The 19,439-nt window shown below is 39.2% G+C and overlaps 1 protein-coding gene across 2 annotated transcripts; it reads right to left on the reverse strand.

Moving 5' to 3' along the window:
* Nucleotides 1-45: 45 nt before the first annotated feature.
* On the reverse strand, nucleotides 46-15,034 carry NAE1 (NEDD8 activating enzyme E1 subunit 1). Of its 2 annotated transcripts, XM_040615337.1 has the most exons (20): nucleotides 14,904-15,034; nucleotides 13,814-13,917; nucleotides 13,662-13,722; nucleotides 12,806-12,836; nucleotides 12,109-12,180; nucleotides 11,733-11,812; nucleotides 10,515-10,624; nucleotides 10,065-10,174; nucleotides 9,411-9,473; nucleotides 9,085-9,148; nucleotides 7,879-7,970; nucleotides 6,503-6,562; nucleotides 6,281-6,414; nucleotides 4,588-4,663; nucleotides 4,184-4,223; nucleotides 3,109-3,195; nucleotides 1,988-2,080; nucleotides 1,446-1,560; nucleotides 1,320-1,369; nucleotides 46-341 (listed from the first exon to the last, which is right to left on the reverse strand). In XM_040615337.1, the coding sequence occupies exons 1-20, from the start codon at nucleotides 14,957-14,959 to the stop codon at nucleotides 232-234; spliced, it is 1,608 nt and encodes a 535-aa protein (XP_040471271.1). In that variant the 5' UTR covers nucleotides 14,960-15,034; the 3' UTR covers nucleotides 46-231. The 2 variants fall into 2 exon arrangements, with proteins under 2 accessions (XP_040471271.1, XP_040471272.1); XM_040615338.1 differs by lacking the exon at nucleotides 14,904-15,034 and having other exon boundaries at nucleotides 13,658-13,722.
* Nucleotides 15,035-19,439: the final 4,405 nt, after the last annotated feature.

Genomic DNA, 19,439 nt, shown 5'->3' on the forward strand with positions numbered 1-19,439 from the left:
TTTTTAATTTTCAAGGTGAATCAGAAAATTCTAGATTTAAAATAATCAGGATTTGGTATTATTTTATTTGTCCTCAGGAAAAAAAGAAAAAAAAAAAGATAAAGTTGTTACAAAGAAAGGAACTTTAATTCGCAGGCAATACAGAACAGTCCCGTCAGTGGCAGAATACCACAGTATATACAGAACACAGCAGCAGCAGCACCTGGTGGCAACAAATGCAACATCATTAACCTAAAGCTGGAAAGTTGCTGATGTCTGTGACATCCCACTGTAAATGTAGGTGTTATTAAAAATTACAAACTGCCCTGTAATGACTTTTATAACCTCCTGTGCAGCTGCTCCTGTAAAAAAAAATATAAACCAGAAGGTAGTTAGCACATCGTATTTAAAAAAACAGTACAAGACTTATTTATCTAGACACAAATTAATTTGGAAGCACCTGATACAACTCCTAGAAGTAGTGAAAGGCATTTTTTCCTCCTAAGTATACAACAGGCTCAGAAAGCTGCTACTCCAAAGGTCAGCTTTACATACACTGTGCTGTACATACTTCCTCTCTGTGTGTATGTGTACACACACAGAGTAAAAAATATGAGCAGACAGACCCATGCAAGTTGTGAATTCTCCACATGAAACAGAGAAGTTCAATTAAAAAAAATAATCATGTACAGTTAAATGAACTGAAGGGTCAGTTGACTGTGATCCCTTTGTGTTCTGCTGTAGCATGAAATATTCTGTTATTTCTTTAATAGTTATCTTCACATATTTTTCTAATGCACTGCACATACAATTTTTCACTTAATCAGGAAAAGAAACCTACATCCATGGAGTATTTAGTACATAATTATCTTCAGCACCATATGAAGCCAAATACCAAAAGTTAACCGATATATCAATTTTGAGCATCCATTAAAATGAACTCAGTTTTGGTAATACCTGCAGGTTGAATTAAGGTAAGCAATCTATATTTAATAGATACTTAACATACATATATTGTGTTAATTTAAAGGATTAACACAAAGCCTTCCAAGCATTTTATTTTTAAACACATTTTTAAGCTACTAGAATTGATCTGCTCAGATTTTTTAAGTTTATCTGGTTTCTTTTACTGACTTTAAACCCCTGCTGTGTCTCTTTCTGTATGTCACATCTGGAGTATGAAGTGGGAGGATTTTGTTCTAATTCTTTGACTACAGTCTGTGATTGTATAGTCAGAGCAGAGACTGTAAAGTAATTAACAGCGGAGCTTCCGACTCAAGTATGTACTACAGCAGGTTGGTTGGTTTGTGTGGACCTCAGAAATACAGTGGCATTCTTACCTCCCATGAAGGCAGCAATAGCATGTGGCTCAGCAGCTCCATAGCGACAACTGGACAGCAAAGTAACAATTAGTACTTTCAGGTCAATTTTACCCACAAAGTCGACCCTTAAGATACAATACTTACAACTCATGAACATAGTCATCTTTCACCACTACAGACAACCCATGTTCTTGTAAGAAACCAGTAAGGCATGATTTTAGTTTTCCAATATCATCTTCTACCTGATAGTTGTAGACACCTGGAAAATAAGTTACCTGTTTCATCACAGAACTGTAACTCATATTCAAAGTTAATGGGTTTAAATAGCAGCATATTTTATTTTTCTGAAAAGTTTCTATGTTGATTACTATACTGGAGTATTAATACTACAGTAATAACAATAATTGAGTATTCTGTTGATGGTACTCACTGTAACGACAAATTACTGCATAGCTGAACAGATTTATAACCCATGGAACCCATTTCAGTGGTATAAATTCAGACAAATTTCCTAAGTTCCCACACAGGAAAAAATCTTGATTTAATTTTCACATTCTTATAGTCACATTAATATGGAAACAAAACTACAACTAATGCCATATTTGTAGCTTATAGCTAATATTATAGTAAGTATTGGATCTTCATATATCTTTTGATGACATGAAGTAACTCTGGTATTAACATACCTGGATATCTACCATGCTGCTTGTAAAATCTATCTACAGCCCGTAGCATCAAGTACAGCACTACTTCACTGTCTGGGTTATCCATACGAGAAACTGCAAACAGCAAGAGAACTGGTTAGCTAGTACAGATGAAACGGGAAAAGAAAGGTTTTGTATTACTTGAAATCAAGTATTTTCCATGTGATTGAACTGTAAAATCTGCAGTAAAAAGAAGTCTGAATGGAAACAACCTGCAGCTGAGGATCTCAGTGAGCCAACTGCCAGATACACAATTTTGACTCCAGAGTATATGACAAAACCATACTATATGTATTTGATATAAACTTCAGTAAAGATATTCACTTTTCAACTGTGACAGCTGTTACAACATCAAATGGGATACCCCTTACTTGTAATTTTGGGATTTGAAACATATGCTTCATGTATTTAACTAACAACTGCAATTATAAAACAGGTCTTAAATCCCTTAACATACAGCTCAGTAGTCTAACTACTTAAATCACATTGCATATTACCAATTAGTTCAAGGCGCTTTCACTTAAGTTATAAATATTACAAAATGTACGCGTAAACAAAATGCATACACTTTGTATATGCAAGTCCTCTGAAAGTTTTGGACAAAATGTATAAGCTTAATTTAAAAAAGTTATGATAAAAAGTATTTCCAACTTTTAAAGTTTTTAATACATGCAGGTTCAAAAAATAAAATGCAGTATTAAGTAACTAGTTTGCTAGTTCGCATACTGAAAAGATAAGCTGACAGGGACCAATACAGTTTTCTCATATCTTTAGTCAGGTGGAAGCACCTTTCCAGCTCTGTCAGAAACAACTGAGGTACAGAAAAAGAGAAATTTGAAGAAAGCTGTGTTTTATCACATGCTATCAAGAATAAAATCTGCAATGATAAAAAACCCCAAAACATGCAGTCTCTAATGCCATTCTTGACCTTTCAAAATCAAACTGATTTCAACATTCTAGACTTCAAAAAACCCATACTTCTAGTTGACACCAAATTATAAAACTGCATAATGAGACAGCACGTGTAATAAACAATTCTTTGTGATAACAAAACCATTTCAAGCTGAAAATGCAATTAAAGTAGGTGCCAAAAAAGTACTTACTGATTTCATCCTTGTTAAAGGTGTTTAAACCATATTCTTCAGATAGAGATCTACATCGTACTACTCTGAGAAAAGCTGAGTTGCTGCCTAAGCAGAGGATGCAGAAAGGAGAACATTACCTACTTGAATGTGTCGCAAATTACTAAACACTTGTATCTCTGATGTGTTAAACATGAAAGACTGAAATTATAATTTCATTTAACACTTCTCTGTTTCTTTCAGTGGCCTGGAGTCATAAAATCAATCAAACTACATTTAGGTCTATGATCACAAGTATTTTAGTGAAATACTTCATGCCGCTTCACTTCTAGAATCTAAACATATCTGCCATGTTAATGTAACAGCTCACATGTTTAGCTCTCCTATAGTAATTCATCAATCACTGCCATCAACTTCATGTTTGCCTCTTCCATGCTGCAAATGAACATGGGTTCTCTCCGTGACATCTACCACTGCCCCGCATATTCGCAATTAACATTCTAACAGTACAGCTATGAGCAGGAGAAGGTTCTTCTTCAGTATCATCGCTATGAAACAATCCAATGTGCAGCTGCTATGACCTCGCACTCGGGTATGAGCAACTGCGAGGTTCTCAAAACTCCCAGCATATGATATGTCAACAGGGAGGCAGCATGCTCTTGGCTACGCGCTTACGGAACAATTTTCCAGTTGCTCATGGATGGATGATCATGAGATGGATGCTCATCTAGGCTGCTGTGTGGACATGTACACATATCCAGAACAGACATAACCTAAAATGCCATCAACAATACTGCTCACTGCATCCCTGTTTTACCTTTTCAGACTACCAGAACTTTTCAGAGCCTGCAAAAGTGGAGGACAACTGCTACCTGTTGTTTGAACCTCAAAAAACATTGTATCTTTTAAAAGCCAACTCTCATGGCCTCACTACTGAGAGACGCTGAACATATGTTACTTACACTACAGATGAGGGATGCAACTGCTAAACACTCAAAAAATTCAAATACCAAGTTACTAACAACATTATAATTCTAAAGTTTTGTATTATTTGATCATTTGCATAAACACAGCAACAGAATCCAAGCATACTCACAAAGCAATTTTAATTCTCTCTCTGAAATAGACTCAGGTGCCTAAAAGAGAGAATATACTCATTCCAGTACATACAATGACCAGAGAATTTATATTTCCAGAGATACTAATATATTAATTGCTAAATAGCTTTTTTTGTTTTTACAAGAACAACTAGTTATCTTAAACTGCAAATTATACATCCCTGTATGTCTTATGTCTTAATTTTATACGGCCAAACCAGAAGTGATAAATAAAACAGACCACAGATATTAAATTTCATTAGAACTTAGTTAAGCCTTTTGAAAACAATGAGGTAATTAAGCCTTCTCTTTTCATATCTGTCTCCTGTGATTTATTTCTGTACAGAATGTCAGGGAAAAAAATATTTGTAACCTGTCAGAATGGCCGAACACTTGTAATTACCTTGCCTAGGGATTGTAACAATTTAGCAGCATGGTTACCAACAGCAGCAATATCCTTCTTTGCTTTTTCACGGTATCTGTTAATAATAAAATAAGTCTTAATAATTAGAGTATAAAGCCATTGACCTCACAGTGAAGATAGTTCTTTTTATTTTGTATTATGAAGATAAAATACAAGGCACATGAACGGATGTGAGCTACCTCTTATTACCTCCCTGTATGATGTTTTGGCATGTCCGAGCTGTTCATTAAACATGTGGCTTAAAAACTACATGCTGAACAGTTTTCTAGAAGCCATTTAAAATTACAATTAATGTTACTACAGTCAGAGGAAGAATATTAAGTAGTTTCAGTAAAACAGCTGTATGTCCTTCATTGGGTTTCTTTTATTAATTTCTGTATTTTTCTATTTTTAGCCATAGCATATTAGTTCTGTTAATAACTATGACAATGCAAACACCTCAACAACAGAGTATTTAATAAAATTCTATTTAAGAGCTCACTTTAAGGACTGCAACTGTTTTATCTGCAAAGTAAAACCCTGTAATGCTTATTGGAATTGAGAACTTAAGTATGTAATGATTTGTAAATTCAGGACTAATGCTTACAGAATTCAGATTTGCAGGCTAGAGTATCTGCAAATCCAAGCTATTATGGTTTCATGTAGCAAAACAATGACACAAATTCTTGGCTTTACTGTCGTTATACAAAGCAACTTCCATGAAGCAATAGCAATCAATTATTTTAGACATGTAACAGGTTTAGATTCTTTATATCCATCTTTTTAATGCTATTTGTCACAGTTCTGAGGAATGCATCTCTAAAATTACAGATTCTATTTTAATTAGTAAATACTATTAAGGCACAAAATCCTTTTTCTAGTAGAGGCTGTGTCTCAATCTATGAAGAAACGATCAAAATATGTTAGAAATAATACTTTCTTACTTAAACAATTGAACAGGACAACTGCACAGACAAATTTAGAGTCTTCTGAAAGATAATGCTTCACGAAAGATTATAAAAAAAAGGAAGACGAAGCAATCAACTGTAAAGAAGCTGTGGTAACACTGTAAGACAGTCTTTTTGCCCCAGCAGTTTGCATCATGTCCAGGATGCACAGGAATAGTAAGTTTATGTTGAGGATACACGCATTCAGAGATGGTCTCCCTAAAATCTTGATCTGCACTGATGCTGTTCAGAATTTGCAGTTCATGTTCCCTCACAAAGACTCTGCCCTTCCTTACCTACCAAGCACTCAATTCTAATGAATGCCCTTTGAAGGAACTAACTAGTAAACTACAATTCCTGTACCCAGGTTGACATATATATCGAGGAGAAAAACCACAAGGTTGTCTTTAAGCAACAATCTGCTTTGGACAGCAGCAGCTGGGCTATGGGATGTACCTACAGGAAAGCCTTTACTGGACCTGGAACTAAGAAAAGTAGTCACTTACTAGCCAGCCTTAGGAAACTGGGATGCACTTAAGGCTTAGGCCCTGGTTCCAAGCGGCAAATAACACCTATACGGACAGCAGATAGTGCCAGGCTGCTGTGCTTCCCACACCTCGTCTCACTCCAGCCCCACATATGCACTTTTTTTTTTAAATACAGGACTCCATGCACTTTGTGAGGTGTGAAGTCATCACTACTTACTATCATTAGTAACTATTAAAGGAAAAAAATTTTATACTTACACATTTTGCAATTTGATAAATCTACTGGAGTCTGCTATCATATCAGGAATAGTGCCCCGGACAGGCAGGCTTCCTTGCCCCTCGTTTGCCACAAATTCCTTTACAGCTCGAGCCAAAATCCAGAAAGAGGGTGACTGCAAATGCACAAGACACAGTTATGTACACAAATGTTACTCATGATGCTTTTTCTATATTTAAGTCTTACTCTTATTTATTCATTACCTGCTCTGTGAGTTTTATGCAGCAATCATCATTAAAAATCTTTTCAATACATCTCGGAATCTAGGAAAAAAAAAAATGGATTGGGTTGTTTATTTACTTGACTTCCAATTTCTTGAATTATCTCAACACTCATTACGTAGGTGAGCCAACTGCAAGTGACATCAAATTCATGCCAAAATATTCTCTGAATCTTACATAGTGCTTCTCAGACACATTTCAAACAGTAGCACTGCCTGAGAACAAGGCACATGCTTCTGATCAAGACGAATGTTACAAACAAAAATCTCACCTTATTTCCATCTTCTACATGGAAGATTTAAAAAAGACCAAACCTGGTAGCAGCATCAGCAAAAGGTACTACCAGTCCCAGCTACCCATCCTACCTGCTAGAGGCAGAGGAGCATAAAAGGCTGGGGAAGCGAAAAGGGGCTGCAAAAGTAAAGTGTTTTGACTCCTTAACTGCTGCAGTTCACCCTGGCACAGAAACTGAAACCACTCCTTAATATCCGGGGCCACAGCTTGTAGTGGCTGAGAGGACAGCACTAAGTTTTACCTGCTGCTTCCTTGGGAGATTTAACATGACAGTCCAAGCAAGGATCAGCACAAGTTCAAATGAAAATGAAAAGTTATCTAGAAAGAATCACAGAATGTGCTTTTACCCCATGCAGCTTTTACAGTTTACCATGGATGAGAGATGAAGGAAATCAGAGTTCAATTCTAAATCATGAGTTACTACTTCAGTATTATTTAAAACAATGAAAATGTCAATTTTTATGTTTTTAAGCTTGATCAGTTTACAAAAGGAACTTAACATGTTTCTTCAAGAGGTAAGTAGTGAATTTGCTGAGTCAGAGCTCCCTTGCAGCCCTTGATTTCTATACAGAATAAATACTGTATTTATTGAAGCAACCAGCTTCAATATGGCACAATTTCCACAAATGCTTTCCAGGTCGCTCAGCAATGTATTTCAGTCTAACATCATCCACACCAGTGACTGCCAATTCTTTGTAACTGTACCAAGCACTTAACAGATTTTCTTTTACAGGCTAAACTGCAAAAGTCTAAGACAGAAATGAACTACTAATGAACTCTGGTTACTGACTCACTCTATACTTGAATTCAAGTCTTCAAGAAGAAAAAGTAACTTCCTTGCATGAGTAAGGAAATAAAAAGAATTGGCAGGTCAATTTTGATTTCTAGAATTTCTAGTCCCGTATTACTTCACATTATTTCATTTAAAAATTGTACTAATCCTGCTTTACCTAAAAATAAATGTTGCAAATGGAATTCCTGTCCTAGAAGTGCATAATATGATCTGAAAAAAACACAAAGCAGTTGAAATTTCTTTAGTTTTATCATATAAATGTTTATTTTACCTCTGTTGTATTTAATGCTGTGTTCACATTCTTTATAGCTTCTTCAAAGTTTTCCTCATCTTCTGGGGTCCCATTTTCATTCTTTAAGATACCTTATTGAAAAGAAATTCAACATGCAATTCCCTGAATTACATCTTATTTATGTCTTACCAAGAGAACAGACTGGCTCTGCGTGTTTTTGTGGCATTAAAGCTAATGAGCAAAGAACTGAATTATCAGTAAGATGTATACGTAGTTAGTTTTAGCAGTAGATTCTGCATATAATTCATTTTCCTGTGATGTTTAATAGCAGTTACTTGTCTCAAAAATACCAGTTTATTTGTGTGTGAGAGATAATAAAAGTTAACAATAACTAAACTAACGTAGATGGAAATAAAAAGGCAGTTCAATCCTCTTCCCATTCCCAATAATGTGTTGGGGTTTTTTTCCTCAAATTTTGCAAATACTTGTGAACCCACACAGCATGCCAGACCAAGGAATGGACTCTACTAAAAACCTGATTTAACCAAAGGTAATTACTAGAGATCAGAACATTTCCATGGCCCAGCCTGGGGATAAGGATGACAAAACCACCCAGCAATTTGCACATATGCCAACGTGAAGTGAGGAAATATCAAAAATGTAGTTAATGTTTTTATTCAACAATCAAATATTTAAGACAGAGGCATTTGTAAGATCTAGAAACAGGTCAATTTCGGCACCTGCAAAATTAGATTAAAACACTTGCACCAATGAAATCTGTTCACACACTGGTTATAGTGTATTCAGTAGCTACATAATCTCTCTCGACTGGTCATTCAGAGATGCAAGGATAACCTGCAGTTTGGTGAGTCAACTGCCCAACCAACTTGCAATTAATAATAATTCCAGTGTCAAAAGCCACCTGGTTTCCTCTATCACATTTTCCATGTTAAATACCAACATCTTCTACAGGATTTTCTCTTAAGGCCTTTCCTCCCACCCACATCAAAACACATTCTTGATCTTCAACAGCAAACAGTATGAAACAATGCCAAACTGCATTTATAAGCAAGTTTGCGATCTTAAGATCCACCTGTATAAAACAACCATTTAGCAGAAGAATCATACTGCATAGGCCAGCAGATTTTTCATAAATTAACCCCAAGAGAACTTCTGATTATTTTTCAGATACTGCCTTATATATTTCTGCCAGTATGAGTAGGTGACCCCTAGGCCATATATTACCTTGCCGTATCAGCTGTCTGAAGGCTTCTTTTTCTTTGTAAGTCTTAGGCAACTGCTCACTTTTCTGAATTTAAAAACACAAAAAGATTTTTTCTTTAAAATACCTACTACTAACCTCAGACTGCTGAACTCTAGGAGTCTGCCATTGTTCACATACATTCACTTGTATTTCAATTAGTTGGGTTTTTTTTTAATGATTCTACCTTGTTATCTTTGTTACACAGTGCCAAAACAACCACCTAGTTTAGAAAAGACATCAATAACAACAACAACAACAACAATAATAGTAACAATAGACAGGTGACTTAGCCCGTTTTGCAACATACCTCGTTGAACCATTTTGTTAGATACTTGGCTACAATCACAATCCATGGAGTGTGACTATGGTCCTGTAATTGAACAGCAGAGAAATCTTTGTCAAGTTGAGAAAAGATAAAAACAGGAAACAAATTAAAAACCTATTTTAAATGTCTCCTAACATCCCTTCCACTATTCTGGAAACACAGAACATGTTCCAGATTTTGATTCAGAAATAACATTCTCTAACTACAACACAAATCATTAAATTATTATTCTTTTACTTTAAAAAAAGGGTGTCTCAGCCGAGTTCTCCAATATTTTTCTGGAGTGGAACTTATGCTGTGCAGAAATACCCACACTGCAAAGTTCTGCATAAGTAGGTAATCATAAAAATAAAAATTAAAGAGGGAGTGAGGGGGAATCAGTCTAACGAAAGATCAAGTCATTCAAAAATATTCCCTACCTCCCAAGGCCCTGACTTGCTTAAGATTTAAATACACACTGTAACACTGGGGCAGAGATCAAAAATAGCACCTCACAACTGATTCTACAGTTGTCTCTGGTTCAGGTGAGACCTGACATCACAAAACCCCAAGTAATCTCTCAAGAGTCACTTCCATAGCATCCCTGCTCTATGCCTGCATCTGTCTTAGAGAATGTAGTGCAAACCACATACCAACCTTCTTGTCCATATGATCCAAGTCATAAGACTGAATGTGTTCCCTTAATTCTGGAAATGGTTTGTCCAGTCTCAGATCTTCTAACGTATTGTCAGGATGAGATTCAATAACTGTGAAAAAAGTTATACAATGCATTTCACTGTGTTATGTTCAGCCTTCAAATCAGAGCTATACATCACATACAGTGTATCACCTTCTCACTTACTGCTCAATTCTCAAAATAAGTGTTTTGCTTAACTTTAATAGCAGGATAATCTCAAATTTCACTATTTGTGGCAATTCAATAATTACTATGCATTCCTCAAAGAATGCTGCTGGTGATGAACTGCAAACAATGTAAGACTTAAATATCAAATACATCACAAGATGAAAAAAAAAAATTCAGACTAACATTACATATGGAAGCTTTAAACCTTTTAGAAAAGTGTTTATTTCAGAAAACCCTCTAACCTGTATGTTCTTTAATAATGACTCTCATATAACCAACCAGTCCATAAGTCCTGCAGATGAGCAGAGGAACATTAAAATTCCAGAGAAGTTCAGCCAAACGCAGCAACGTACTGTAAGGAAAAACATATTTTAATTTTTTTCCAGATGTACAAGAGGACAACAGTTAATTATAACATTAACTCTTATATGAGTTATTTGTGAAAAAGAAGCTTTCTGAGAGAACTAGTATTACCATAATTCTAAGCATATACGAATAATTTTATATGTGAACATACACTAGGGCAGAAATGTTTTTATCCAGTTGCTTACTTATATTTCACTCCATCCTCCCAAATGCTCCAAATACCAAACAAAAAACTTCTTTGAGTTGTGAAAAAAATAATTAGATCTGTGTGTTGCACAAATGTAAATTCCAGTAGAGGCAGTTCTAATGAGAGATTTTTGAACAACACATAAGAAATACACTTTATTTGCAAGGGAATCAACACCTCAAAGATACAAGTTGGCTCTTATTTCTATGAGAGACAGTATCTCCAGCTCCGCTGTAAGGAAGGGGAGGAACAGCCACTTCCTTAGAAAAGCAAGATTTAACAATCATCCGTCCAGCAACATCTTGCTTCTGTGGAGGCAGCATGTCTGGTGAAACAGAAGCATGTTCTTCTCCCCCAGGTTTCTCAGTACTCAGAGCTGTCATTCTTGATCTGCACCTCTTACTGGAAGGCAGCATACAAGAGGCCTCTCATGAGCAAGAGGTAAAAAAAAAAAAAAAAAAAAAATCAAAAAAAAACCCCAAACAACCCCCAGAACTTCTGGTCTTGACAAACTTTATATGGGAAATATAATTACATACACATGTAAATTGGAAAGAGTTATACAAACAATAAAATAAATTTCCAAAGATCTAAAGTTATCACATACCCTATTATCTGATAGGTTTTACATTAGAAAAATACTTGTTACAGTGATTTTGGACCAGAAACAATTTTCACTACAAAAAAAGTATGTGACAGACAAATGCACCTGAAACAGCACCTGGGAGTCACACATGGATCTGAAACAGATTTTAAACTATGTATTAACATATAGAAACATGCCATTTACCGTAATTTTCCTTCACAATGACAGAGTTCTGTTTTGCCAAGTTTTCCTGCAAGAATAGCCTGCAGTTGAAACCCGCTTTTACAACTGAACAAAATCAAACTTTAGATGATTCTTTACCTTTCTGGTAGTTGTGTTGCAACCACTAAGTTAAACCGACTGAAAAAGGAAGGGTCATTGTCCAGAAGTTCTTCTGCACTCTAAATAGTAAGGGAGGGGAAAAAAAACTGTCAGGAAACACTGAAAATTTCTGAATACACATTGTCTGTTCAAAATTGATCATAAAGTGTGAAGTGAAAGTTACACAATTATGAAGTTACAAAATAATGTTTAAAGCACATCAATTGACTTTTTGCAGATAACTTAAGATCTTCTTCCTCCAATGCTGTTTTATCATGAAGCTATTTCAACATTAAAAAGACAACACTTAGCTATTATTTCATACTTTTATCACGTTGCATAACAAGAAACGTACAACTAACACAGAAAAACAAACCTCTTCAACAAAGTTTCCAGAAACATCATTGTTCAATTCTTGCAAGAGCTCAGTGGCACTCTGGGCACGATTCTGTTTCAGAACAATCAAAACAACATTTAACCACTTGAAATGTAATTTATACAGTATAACAGTACCATATATGTTACATACTAAAAAACCAAACAAACACCTCCACTGCCACCTCCCCCCAAAAACCACAACACAATTTCATCATAAGCTAGGGTTTCTTATTCCAAGCCCTGCTTATCTGAAGAAAAAATAAACCACATAACAGCTGGCACTTGTTTGAGACCATTTTTAATAGTATTTTAAAAACAAAACTTATATAACAGTTATTTATTAATATCCAGCTTTACTGGAGAATTTCCAGGAGTCCCCTATGCCTTTTTGCAATTACCCCTCCGTTTACCTCTCTACTCTTATCTTTACTCCTTCAACCTCAATGCTCTTCCACCTCACCCTTCCAAAAATTTTCTTAACCCTGTTGCATTCATTTTTTTTGGTGCAATCTCGCCAAAATTGAGCTTATTTTCTCACGAGCAACTAAAAAGTAAGCATGGGGAATTCCATCAGAGTAAATCGACTTTAACTTAAACATGCATGTTTTAGCATTACTCATACTACTGTATTTCACTATTTATGGAATACTTCCATGCTTTCAATACATCTAAAGTGACATTTATTACCACCTTACCTGACCAATATGGCTTTTTTGTAGAAAGAAACTGAAAAGGAGACAAGGAAAAAAGCTACATGTCAATTTTGTTTTGAAAAAAAACAACATTAAAGCTACACTGTGTAGGGCAGACTATGTTGTTGACTCATGCACAACAGACCAAAGGGGACTGTGCTTTTCTTCTCACTGCTGCTATATTTTCCTCACCATTAGGTTCGTAAGGAAACTTTTCAATGCCCAAGCCACAAACCTTCAAAGTAAGACACACCAAGCTCCTCTAGAAGCCAGGATCATACAGCAGATTTTTTTTCACTAGACTAACTAAGGACTCATCAGTATTAATTTCTGCATGTAATGGAATATCCTTCCCCCTCATATAACCCCTGTAAGTAGACCAATTTTGTAGGTATTTACCTCAACCGTAAGAGAAAGTGATCTAGAATGAGTAGACTTTTTTTTTTTTAACAGGGTTTGTAAAGAATTTCTTATCCTTTCCCCTGCTGCGCAGTCTTTCAAAGCTATGAAAGCTAATAAATGCTTATCAGTCACACTTTCACAATGATAAACTAATGGAAAGTTAATTATCTTCATCACCAAAATAATGGAAAACACATGTAGCCATGCTGAAACACAAGAAAATCTTGCATTATCATAGATTTGTAAGGTACAAACACAGCAACTAAGAAAAACGTTAAATTTAGCAGCTAACGTGAAAGTGCACGCCGCATATGTCAATATCCAAAACCACAAAACACTTAGAGAAACACAGGCTTTTAAAAGTATTTTATAGGACTTCTTAACAAGTATAGAGATGGAACTACTTATAAAACCCTGTTACTTCTCAAAATGTAATGGAAATCAATAACAAACCTACTTATTTCCAACATCTTCTCCAGAAACCTGATGCCCATCGACAATTGTAAATGAACCAATACCTTGGAAAAAAAAATAATTAATATGAACAACTAGGCATTATGAAGTTAACAGATACATTACAACGAAAATACAGAGGAGGTATCTATTTACCTGGTAGCACTAAGTTTTTGAGTATTTCAGTTCCTGTTGCTGTTGCATTTATCACACAAACATGGGCAGATTCTAACGCTTCTTGTCCGTGGTCACCCCACAATCTATATGGGGATGGAAACCAAAATTATGAAATTATTTCATTTCACATCATAAAGTCAATACAAAGAAAGAAATGAAAACAATTACAAATGGAGGCTAGTGTGCTACTTTCCATTCATTGTTGACAGAAGCTGAATAGTACTAACCAGTATAAATTTTCCCTAATAAAATGTACTGTGGCAAACTTCGAAGTTTCTAACGTGCCCCCCGATTTTACTGACGCTTTGTTCTTTCCATCTTTACGCCATATGAATGCACGCACCTTGCTCTGTTGTCATGTACTTAACTTTTAAAAAAATCACCAGGAGTCAAAACACTCCTTAGGCACGTTTTGTCCTAAACCTGAACACTCTTTTTTTCATCTGTTCTTATGATTAATGCCTTTTCTGTATCGTTTATAATTTATAATACAAGACACTGAAACGCACAAGCAGATGGAAATGCCTCTTGACGAGTGTAGTCTGATATTTAAAGCATCTATAAAATAGCATTCAAGCTGACATCGGGACCCGTCGGTGCTCGGTCACAGACGGCCCTGATTTCACAGGGACAGGCACGTTACCCGCCGCAGCGGAGAGAGTTACCGCACAGAAGCCGCAAACCACGGCAACTGCTACCGACACCGTCAAGCGTACGCCAGCACGGGGGAGCGGCCCGGGCCCGCCCGCCCCCGGCCGCTCCGCGACCCCGGCCCCGACCCGGCGAGCCCCACACGCGGCCGGCCCGGCCCCAGCCCCAGCCCCAGCCCCAGCCCCGGCCCCAGCCCCGCCGCAGCGCACGGCCCGGGGCTCGGCGGCAACCGCGGCCGCCAAGGGCAGCGCCCGGCGGGCCCCCCCGCTCCGCAGGCCCGGCGCCTCAGCGGGCAGCCACTGCCGCGGCCCCGGGCCCGGCCTGCCGCGACAGGCGGCGACAGGCACCGCGGCAGCCCCTGCCCGCCCGGCCGGGACGGCGGAGCCCCGCACAGCCGGGCACGCCGCAGCCGCGCTACCTCAGCTGCCGGTCGTATCGCTGCTCCTTGAGGCTGGCCCTGCCCGCCTGCGCCATTGCCGCACGGCCGCGCTGCCGCCAGGCGCTGCGCAGGCGCGGCCAGGCCCAGGCGCCGGGGGCCGCCGGCCCGTGAGGGGCCAGGGCACCACCCCGCCCCTTCCCACCGGCCGCGCCGCCTCGGGGCCGGGCCGCGCCCGCGGGGTCGGGCGGGGTGCGGGAGCGGCCGGGTGCCGGCGGGCTGCGCCCCGCACGGCGCGTTGAAGCACGGCCGCCCCGCGGCACCGGGCCCCAGGGCCGAGCTGCCCCGGCCGCTACCGGGCGTTACCTCCGGGCCGCGGGGCTCGACCCCGGGCTCCTCCTGCGGGTCCCGGGCGCCGCCGAGGCGCGGGGGAAGCGGCGGGGGGTTTGGCCGGTCCCCTGGGACCCGGAGGGGCCCACGCAGCCCCCGCGGAGCTGAGGGTGGCGGCTGGGGAAGGCGCTGCGGGCAGGGCCGGGCCTGGTGGCCTTGGGCGGCACATGGGGCTGGGGAGCCGCCAGCACGGGGACGGGGGGTGCGCTCTCCTTCAGGGAGGTGTTCCTGAAAACGCGGTACCAGAATTTCTGTTCCAAATGGGCCTTTTCCCTGACCGCAGCCCGCTCGCTGGTACGCGGCTGTGAAGCATTTTACAGCGAGCCGGGGCAGCAGCCCTTGAGTGCCTGCTCCCGGAGAGAGCCCGTCAGATCTGCTCTGCGGGGCGGGGGTGCGGGTGGCACTGGTTGGTACTGGGACAGTAACATCTGAACTCTCTGGTGCCTATGTACTGAGACAATAAAACCTGAACTCTCCTCTGCCGATGTACTCCTGTTAGGAAAATCCTTCTGGACAGGATCAATGTAGATTGCGCTATGAATGCTTACAAAAAAAAAAAAAAGAGAGAAAACTCTCCTGTCTTTAAAAGTTTCAACCAACATCTCTGGCACTCGGCTGCGACAACAAAAGAGAGGTCCTGAAATGTGTGCATGGCTCCTGCTGATGTGTTAGCCCACAGAGGGGCACTCTGTTATCCTTTTAATCTGCTTCCCTTCAGTAAATTTTATTTGCTGTATATCTGCTGGAATGAAGTATACAACAGTGCAATTATAATTTAGTGGTTTATACCTTGCAGATGACCTTGTAATACAATACAGTGCTTCCTCTTTTGTTTTCCCATATACAGTATCTCCTCCCAAGTTCATTTTTCTCAGGCCTTGTGTTTGCTGTGTCACAGTAAATCCTTCCTTCTCTTGAAATTTCAGTGACTGTTGCAGTATTTGTAGGAATGTTCCGTTTACCAAAATCAAAAGTTCTGTTCTTGCTATCTGCTATAATTACACAGTTTCAAACCACAAATTATCAGAATTACTAGTTCAGACTTAGTTCCAAAATATTGTCCCTGTTTCTGGTATAAACCAGCCAACTGTGTATAGCTTTAAAAGTCAAAGACAGGTAATAATAAAAAATGGCATGTGAAGTCTGGGAAGCTCCTGGGGAGCTTGGTACCTCATTCTTTTTCTGCCCCGCTTTCCCAAGAATGCTCTTTATAAGTTGCTTCTTTCCCTTTGGCCCTCTTGGCCCATATTTGATTCAAGTTTTTTCTCTTGCAAAATTATCTGTTATTTTTATGCACATCCTTTTTGTCCTTTTCTTCTCAATCTCTGCTTTACTTGGGGACCCTTTTTTTTATTTTCTTTTCTCCTCCTTGTGCCAGAAAGAGTTTCCCAGTAAATAAATGTGGAGTTCTTGCCCTTAGAAATCTCACGAATCTCACTATGCGGCTGTGGGAGAAGGATTACCACTTTCAGCTCCTGAAGTCACACTGGATGCCTGGGAATCTCCATATACAGTCATCACATTTTTGTGTTTGCAAAGAAAAATCTGAGAATATAAAATCTGAAATTTCTATTGTTCATCAACGAGTGTAGGCAGTCACTTTTAAAATTAAATACTAAAAAATGAAAAATAAAATCTGGAACGATTCTGCTTTTTAATGCTTAGTGTTGGCAGTACACCCTCCTGTTTATATTTACCTTGTGAAGTATTTTTGTGCAGTTTCTGGATTCAGCATAAATTATTTTAAGGCACACATAAAGAACAGATCTCACCTTGGTGTAACTCCCTTTTGGAAATTGCCAGCGTTAGTAATGGCAATGTAAGAAGAGAGATGAGCTGCCTGGATAAACAGGATACTCTTTCAAGAACCTGAGGTATAGGCAAGCTCTGGAGTGATGAATGTTTTAACATTTAATCTGCTCCTACCTATTGTACTTCAGAGGCTCTAGAGTGAGAGGCCTGAACCCAAACTGTATTTCTGCCATATTTTTGTTTCTAGGCAATGACACATCGGGCACATACACACTAAAGAAGGCAAGAAGGCACATGACACCTCGTTCAAAAGCATGTTGCCATTGTTAAAGATGCTCAGCAAAGATAATTGCAAGTTGCTTAAGCAAATACACCAAATGCCAAGTAACTATTCTTTCATTTTATTTTACATCTCCTAAAATACAACTTTGCCCCTCTACGGTGACGCAGTAATATATCTCAAAAGCATTATTCTCAAGTGACATCACCTCCTTGCACGAGTACCTCCCAATGACTCTAGATCTGTGTTATAGAGGCAATTTGCCTTAGAGAGCCAAAAATTCAATTCCCTCAAACCTGCGAAGCTTAGTACGTTCAGCTTCTGTTTGGCATTCCAATTTTTACTTGGAGCTTTCTAACCATAATTGTTAGTTCCCATATAGCAATTTTAGTAAAGGGAGCTCAAATTAAACTATAAAGAAGATTACTCCATATACAGGAATGGGAAAACTGAAGTGTTTGTTGTTAGTTCAGTATCACAGCACGGTGACGGGCCAGGAGAACCCATGTATTTGTCCTAGGCTGCTGCTCTGTTCACTCATCATTGCTTTCAGAGGGGAATAAAACTCTGAGTATGAAAGCTGGGGAAGACAGAATTATTCTTTAAGGTAGCTTGAAACATTTCACTGTAGTGGATGCGGTTGTGCCTTCCTCTGATTCACTGCTAAGTAGACACTTTTGAGATTTAGTCAAAGCCTGTGAGAATTTGTGGAAATCATGAATACATCACTTTTAGCTCAGCCTCAGCATTGGAGAAATCCATCCTTTAAGCACCTACCACTCTGTTTTTCTCACTTCCATAAAAGTTCATGAGCGTGATGTAATTATCCTCCATTCAAGCTAGTAAAATTGCCAGCAGAATTAGATTATTACTGCAACTTTTGTAGTAATAAATGACAATTTGAGGACAAAATCAGTGAAAATCCATTCTTAGAGGCAGCCAGTATCAAGAAGCATCAGAGTTACAGAATAATGTGGTATTTGTACAAGCAGCGGTGGTATCCTAGCTTCAAGGAAAACTGAGTATTTTCCTCAAAAAAAAAGAAGGCTGCTTGGATGGGGGAGCACATTAAACTGTCACATACACACTGGCTATCCTTTATAGGTAACATCTTATTCAAGATATTTTTTCCCTTCCTCTCAGCTACTGTCATTCTCCCTTTTCCTGCCATGTCCTCAGCACGTTTTTTGTTGCCTGGGAGTTCTCCCTGTGCCCTGCCTTTTCAGTCCACCTGTGCAGACATCTATGTGTTTTTGAACGTGAGAAGATAAAAGCTGAAGTGGTGAACGGTGTCAAATGCCTGTAGGCGTCGGGCCACTTCAATGGCACTGTGCCCTGCCAGCAAGATCTGAGGCTCAGTTTTCAAGTTTCTCTTGAAAATAGTTGCTCAGTACTTTCTGTCTTGCAGACAGTTTCCCCCAGTCTATAGTCTGCTTTTTTAACATACGCAGCTCCTCTTCCATTTCTTCTTTTCACTGGGAAGTTGGTATTTTTTGGTACTTTTCCCCACGGTCTAGAACAGCTTTTCTGACTATTTGCATCTGACTGACTCTCTTCGCATCTGGCTTCCCTGCCTACAAACACAGCACAGAGGCATGCAAGAATAAGAACCAAAGCATCACCACCTCTTGCAGCTCCTTTGTCCTACTAAACAGCAAAGTACTGTAACCCGATGGCAGCGCTGCTGTCCTCCTGCCAGTGTTGGGGTCACCACGAGGACCTGTGTGTGCCGACTGTTTGCCCCAGACATACCCACAGTGCCAGTGCCTGTGCCCGTGTCACGCCTGTGCAGGCACCTGAGTAGTTCACAGTAGTTTAACAGAAATAAATTGAGAAGTTGACCTGAGTAAGTCATTGCAGAGCTGTTCTGTGGGCACCTTTACAGCAGTTTCATCCCTTATTGAGTGATTTAGCTTGTATCAGTGAATCCCAAAGGTTTTATAGCTGACTCCTGTGGAAAACTCCTGGAAAAGGAAATAAATTCTTACAAGGCAGTACCACAACAGAAAAGTTGCATAAAATGCTTTCATTGATTTTTTTCTTCCATTTTCTTGATTGCATAATAGCCGAATCCCTATTTCTGTGTGCTATTGACTTCACAAAGATCAATATGTTTATAAAATGTAGCCTTGACAGACAGCACTTCCTCAGATCTA

Source organism: Falco naumanni, chromosome 15, assembly GCF_017639655.2.
Source record: "Falco naumanni isolate bFalNau1 chromosome 15, bFalNau1.pat, whole genome shotgun sequence".
Lineage (NCBI taxonomy): Eukaryota > Metazoa > Chordata > Aves > Falconiformes > Falconidae > Falco > Falco naumanni.

Bases quoted from the DNA above. Each gene is read 5' to 3' on its own strand.
- NAE1 (XM_040615337.1), bottom strand. From the start codon at position 14,959: ATGGCGCAGGCGGGCAGGGCCAGCCTCAAGGAGCAGCGATACGACCGG. The intron at 13,918-14,903 runs GTAGCGCGGCTG...ATCCCCATATAG, and splicing joins CGATACGACCGGCAGCTGAG to ATTGTGGGGTGACCACGGAC. The intron at 6,415-6,502 runs GTAATGAATAAA...GTGCATTTGCAG, and splicing joins GCATAAAACTCACAGAGCAG to TCACCCTCTTTCTGGATTTT.